This window comes from Aspergillus costaricaensis, assembly GCF_003184835.1.
Source record: "Aspergillus costaricaensis CBS 115574 unplaced genomic scaffold BO79scaffold_14, whole genome shotgun sequence".
NCBI lineage: Eukaryota > Fungi > Ascomycota > Eurotiomycetes > Eurotiales > Aspergillaceae > Aspergillus > Aspergillus costaricensis.
The window spans coordinates 632,777-638,882 of record NW_020291814.1 but is presented as its reverse complement, the minus strand read 5'-3'; the positions used below and the strand labels follow the sequence as shown (position 1 = coordinate 638,882).

General features: G+C 47.5%; 1 protein-coding gene across 1 annotated transcript; it reads right to left on the bottom strand.

Moving 5' to 3' along the window:
• Window positions 1–4,107: 4,107 nt before the first annotated feature.
• BO79DRAFT_146387 (class I SAM-dependent methyltransferase) lies at window positions 4,108–4,752 on the bottom strand (the record flags this gene model as incomplete). The annotated part of the gene is made up of 1 exon (XM_025678455.1): window positions 4,108–4,752. One exon carries the CDS (start codon window positions 4,750–4,752, stop codon window positions 4,108–4,110), a length of 645 nt encoding a protein of 214 aa, XP_025540136.1.
• Between the last annotated feature and the right edge of the window lie 1,354 nt (window positions 4,753–6,106).

The window sequence follows — 6,106 nt, the reverse complement described above, 5'->3', positions numbered from 1 at the left end:
CGTTGAAGGCTCTGTCTTGGCTCACGTTCAGTAAGACGGCTCTCACGGCAGACCAGCTCGCACACGCGATTGGCACCAAGCCAGGCATGAAGAATCCCGACCAGGAAAATCTCATGGATCCGAGCACTATCGACAGTTTATGTGCCGGGCTGGTCGCATTTGATCGGAACACAGGTATAATCCGTTTGGTACATCACACCACAAAGGTATATCTGCTAAGGAGTAGCCATCTTCAGGATGGTGAAGTCGAGATCGCAAAGATCACACTCACCTATCTCAGCTTTGGCTCTTTCTCAACAGGCCGTTGCAGCCATGATTCAAGCTTTGTCCAGAGGGAAGAGCAACATCCTCTCTTTACTTACTGTGCCTCGTATTGGGGAACACATGTCTCGCCGCTGCTTCAAAGGTCATCTGATTTACTGACACTCGCATTACAGTTTCTGGAGTTGGACACCAATGTTCGGGCGTCTGGCCAGGCCCTGATACTTGGTGTTTACAATTACTTCAGACGGTCCCTGTTGGGTGATACACCAATACCGTGGAGTCACTCTTTCCTAATGACAAAAGTCCACCTTGCTTGCTACTTCAATCTTCACCCGGTCATTACTCATTACATCAGCCAGGGTTTAGAGCTCAACATTGTGGATTCTACGGGAAAGGTACCTATTATGTGGGCCATTGAGCAGGGTCATGTTGAAACAACACAGACGCTCCTCGAGTCTGGTCGGGTCAATATAGGTTTCAAGGACCAAGAAGGGAAGTCTCTTCTGATACATGCGACTATCGCCCAGCATGTCCAATTGGCTGAACTCCTCATTATGCACGGTGCTTCCTGTGATGCCCGGGACAACAAGGGCCGTTCGGCTTTAGCCTATGCAGCTACTACCGGGCAGATTGCAATGATTCAACTTCTGACCTCCCAAAATGTCCAGCTTGACTACACTCATGACGCGAAAGCGGTGAAACGTCCGTGTGATGTCGACATGTTCACTTCTCTCTTCGAAGTTGCAGATGCCTTAGAAGAGGACGGTCCGGCCTTTCTTCTAGACGAAGTTGTTGATCCTGTGGGCACCCCCCTCATAAATTCCATCTCTACTGGCCATAGGGAGGCGGCGATTCTCCTCCTTGAGAGTGGGGCCGACCCAAATTATGCCAATTCAGAAGGCGACACACCACTGTCAGCGGCAGTGGCTAGAAGGAATGAAGATTTGGTCAAGATACTACTTGATAGCGGGGCCACACTTGAGAACTCTCCTTCAACTCTCTACTATGCTATTGAAAGTGGAGATGTGGGTATAGTACGCAGCTTTCTCGAAGCAGGTGCTGATCCAAATTGCGAATACTCCCCGACTTCGCTACAAAGATCCAATCCCTGGATTACGTCAATGGAGCCTGTAACTGGTGAAGAGCTATCAACTTTGTTCATGAATCTGGGCCAGTCTCTTGTGACCGGCGTTAATGAGTCAAATTTGCCGATCCTTACCGAATCTGGCCTTTCTCGTGCAGCGCGATTAGGTCATGCGGAAGTGCTGCTTGAGTTGCTTAAGCATGGCGCGGACCCTAACCAACAGAATGGGAAAAAAGAGACACCTCTGTTTCTCGCATCCAAGAACGGACATATAGAGGTTGTGCGGGTGCTTCTGGAAAATGGAGCAAATCCATATATCCAGAACAATTACCTTCAGACTGCCCTCTTTCCTGCATCAAGATGGGCAAAACCATTGATCGTGGCTACTCTACTGGATGCCGGTCTCTCAGCCAACACACCAGATATTTCTGGGAGCACACCACTGTTTTATGCGGTTGAAAGCGGGTCGGTAGAGATCGTGGAGCTTCTAATATCAAAAGGAGCCGATGTTAGGCAAATTAACGCCATGTTTGAAACAGCGCTGTTCGGCGCAACTAAGTATGCCAATCCGGAAATATGCCAATTATTACTAGCAGAGGGTGCAGACCTGGGGCAGATGAACCTTCTTCAATGCACTGCTCTATTCAACATAGCCAACGACATTTGCATTTCCAAAGGGGCCGCTCCCCAACACTTCTATTCCGGGAGTCGTGACTTTGACGCTTCTGTAAAAGCCGCAATCATTCTGGTTGAAAACGGGGCTAATCCTTGTCCGCAAGCTTTCGACCCAGAACTGGAAGAAGTTCATGGAGGACTGCAGGGGTATATAGCCCACTTCAGCCAACCTATACACCCCGCCGAGAAATCCCCAGAGTACGTCTTCTTCGCACGCGAGCTATGGGGTGACTTGCTGAAGCCCTTAACCGACGATGATGTTTATACGTTTCTGGAGCTTCTTTGCATGGGACGAAATGGAACAGTTGGGGCTTGTGCAAAAGGTCCACTGTTTTGGGTCTCAGTGACAGGATCTTCCGAGTTGGTCTCAAAGGTCCTTCAAATGGACGTGGATTTCAAGGCCAAGGACTCGGGCCTTCTCCAAGGAGCAGTAGAATCTGGAAATGCCGAGGTCACTGAAATGGTCTTGAATGCCCTGGAAGAGGAGACAATTTCTGCACAATCAACGGCCTCGCTTTTTGAAGCCTCAGTGGTGTCTGGCAATCTCGATGTGGTCAAGGCACTATTCAGTCAGCTTTCCCGAAACCCAGATACTGGGAGAGCTTTGTTTGCAGCCGTTTGGACTGGTAGTACTGAGCTGGTTGACTTCTTCCTTACCAACGTAGATGATCCGATTCTAGTTGACGAAAAGAATTCGAATCTCCTTCACCACGCCGTCGTTGCGAAGTCGTTGGCTATGCTTCAATTCTTGTTGGACAAGGAGCCCCTTCAGCAGTTTGATATTAATTCCAAAAACCATTATGGATTTTCCCCTCTTCTTTATGTGACTCAGATGCGTCACAACAACACAGAATTTGCAAGGCTCTTGCTGCAGAGGGGCGCTGACCCCAACACTACGGAAAGTCCTGGAATTGACACTCAAGAGTTGATGTCTGATTCTGAAGTACAGACCCAGTCGGAACGTTCCAAAGAGGTTTTGTGCCCGAACGATCTCAGCGCCCGGGAGAAATGGGATCACTGGGTTCTTTTGGCCTTTGCGGCGCACAATGGAGCAGATGACTTGGTTGAACTGTTGCTTGAATACAATGCAGACCCAGATCCCATCAACCAGTACGGCGTCAGGCCAATATGCTTGGCTGCTCTCGATGGACATGAGGCAGTTGTAAGAATGCTTCTTGATAAGAAGGTTGATCCGAACCAGGTTGAAGGCTCGAGTAAAGCACCCTTATCATGGGCACTTGAGCGACATTTGGATGCTTATAGATACGATTCATCAAGAACAAGCGACTGGCCAGGCTGTCAAGCGGTGGAGACGACAGTCAGTCTTCTGCTCGAGCGCGGTGCAGACCCCAATCCAAGTGACGGGTCGTCCCCAATATTGGCTGCCCTCAGGCTGTATTCGGAAGACCTGGTTTTGCTACTACTGAAAGCTGGAAGCAGTCCGCATGTTCGTGACATGTATGATCGCACGCCGCTAATAATTGCAACCGCTCTTGGAATGGCACGAGTTGTCGCAGCTTTGCTGGAACTACCAGATGAATGGACGGACCCAGCAATGACGGATATCTATGGCCGGTCAGCAATAACAGAAGCCACAAAGAGGAACAAAGTCGACATTCTGAAGCTACTGACCCGAGAGTCAAAAGCGGATTCAGTGGCATCGATAAATACATCTGATTATGAGCAAATCAAAGTTCCAGAGAGAGATGATGACACATGTAAGGTTTGCATGGTTCTCATGTCGGATAGCTTCAGTGATCATTACTCTTGCGAGCAATGCCCTTCGTTCGGAATATGCAAAGAATGCAAAGACTGGGGTGTCACATGTTTGAAACCGGGGCATGGAATGGAAGAGTCGAGCTCTGATTGGATTGGAGTGGCTCTCTAGTCCATCTTTTCAATCTTGGAAGTCTTAAGAGGGTCAAGATAGAGACTCCAGATTGTGATACGGTTGTGGTTTCTGTTAGCTTTCAGAAATTTGTTAGTAACTGCACAGCTGTAATCGAGGTAGCGCTAGTTTGATAAATGTTCAGTATGTCTTTCAACGATAGTGAAATGCTAATCACGGCTAGTTCTGTTCCTATTCATTTCTCAAAAATCTTCCTGGGTTGGATGCTCTTATAGCGTTCCTGGTCTGCTTGCTTAAGACTGAAGTTTTCATCCTGTTCAGTTTGAGACTGCTTTCCTTTATACCGCACGTACCATCGCAAACGAAATCCCTTAGCATCCAATTTGTCGTGAGTTCCCTCGCGGTCGCTTCTCGACCAAACCAACCACCTGGTGCCAGTTTCCTCTCCTATCTGATGCCACATGTGTGCAAAGCTGGCTGAGTTATGTAGGAAGATAGAGTAGTCGAGATTTGGCACCTTCCAGAGTCCAGCGTCCTCCCTCCCGAACTGGACACCGGTGATCAAGTCATCTTCTTGCAGAGAGAGATAGCTGACCATGCATTTAGCAACGCTAACTTGTCCTTTCCAATCCCATAAATGCAGGAAGTAACCAAAATTTATGACATGTATGTGGCCAGCTAATTGGGCAAGTTTTGCACTAGGATTCAAGAAGTCTTCAATAAGGAATATCAAGTTTAAGGTAACCCTATCCCGAAATAGATCAAAACCGAGCTCTATAAATTGCTCGTCTTTGTCTAAGCCGACAATATTCTCGGCTGGGGCGCCATCATACACCAACCGACGAATTTCTTGACCGAGGCCGCACCCCAGGTCTAGCATGAATGAGGACGCTTTGAGATTGGATATGATTTCGCCATAGACTGGGGATCTAGACAGATCAAAATCCACAAACGATAGCATACCAAAGCACGGATATCGCACTCTGTCCCATCCCGCATTTGCCTAGCAATCGATTAGCTTTTCAATCTAGATAGCAGCACGCAAGAATCCCTTCGTACTATGTGCTTGACGTGCGACTCCAAATCATCCGATTTTACGTCTCTAATGTAGCTGCAGAGGAAAGCTTTCGTCTCCCTAGGCAGGTCTTCCCAAGCAAGGCGCAACAAATCCCAATTCAGGAATTCTGTAACCTGATGGGACATCCTATTTTATCGTAAATGGCCTCCTATGGGGAAAAACCTTCTTTCAAGACAATTTAGGGTTGAACTGACGTTGCGCGTTTCAGTAGTGTGGCTTGGTTGATTTATGATCCCTAGGAGTCCGGAGGGGTTGGGAAATAATTCGATCCTGAATGTGTCCCAATACGACATTTGTAATGATACTTAGGTAGGACAAAATAAGTAAAACATTAAGTGACACAAGAAATGTGATGACGACTGAGGTTTCTATCACAGTGCGCAAGTGTTCTACTAGAACGGTCAGCTGCATTAATGGGAAGCGGGATGGCAACTTAATGTTGTCTGCGGGGTGTCCACCCCATAATGTGATTTGTCAATACTAAGATAGTTAAATAACTTTACATCAGCATGGCGTAATGGAGCAGCCCCTCCGGGGGTAGAAGGTGGCATAGATGCTGCGGTCGGGTTCATAGTGGGTAAAAGATGAACACAACTAACTCCCATAGACGGATCAGCCTCATAGTTTGTCTCACTTTATTCTCCTTAAGAGAGAGGAGGTGAAGCAGCAGAAGAGCGGCAGTGGTGGCATATGGGTAGTTCTTGAATCAATTGTAACTGGTCGTTCTTATAGTTAGATAATAGTCTAACAGACTGGTCTGCAAGTGTGATGAGATGGGGTGATTTCGTGGTTAACGCCCCAAACCGCGGGAGAGTGGCGGGTGTGACACCAATTATCTTCATCCCTCTTGTGTCGATTTGGGTGATAATAAAGCTGTAGTCAAAGTACTACTTTTTTACAATATACATTATAAAAAGCAGATACTGAGGGGTAGCTTGAGGAACACATGGAGATGCAGGACGCCTGGATGGTATGACGTTTATTTTGAGACAATCTTTCGCTGCAGGAATCTGGCTGCCTCCCTTCTGGGTGTCCGGCATGCACTGATTTATTGAAATTGAAGACATGAGACATGCACATTATATCACTAGCGCACACTGCCTGGCCGAATCAACACAAAGTTTTCGTTAAATTGACTTGACGTGAAAAGGGAGAG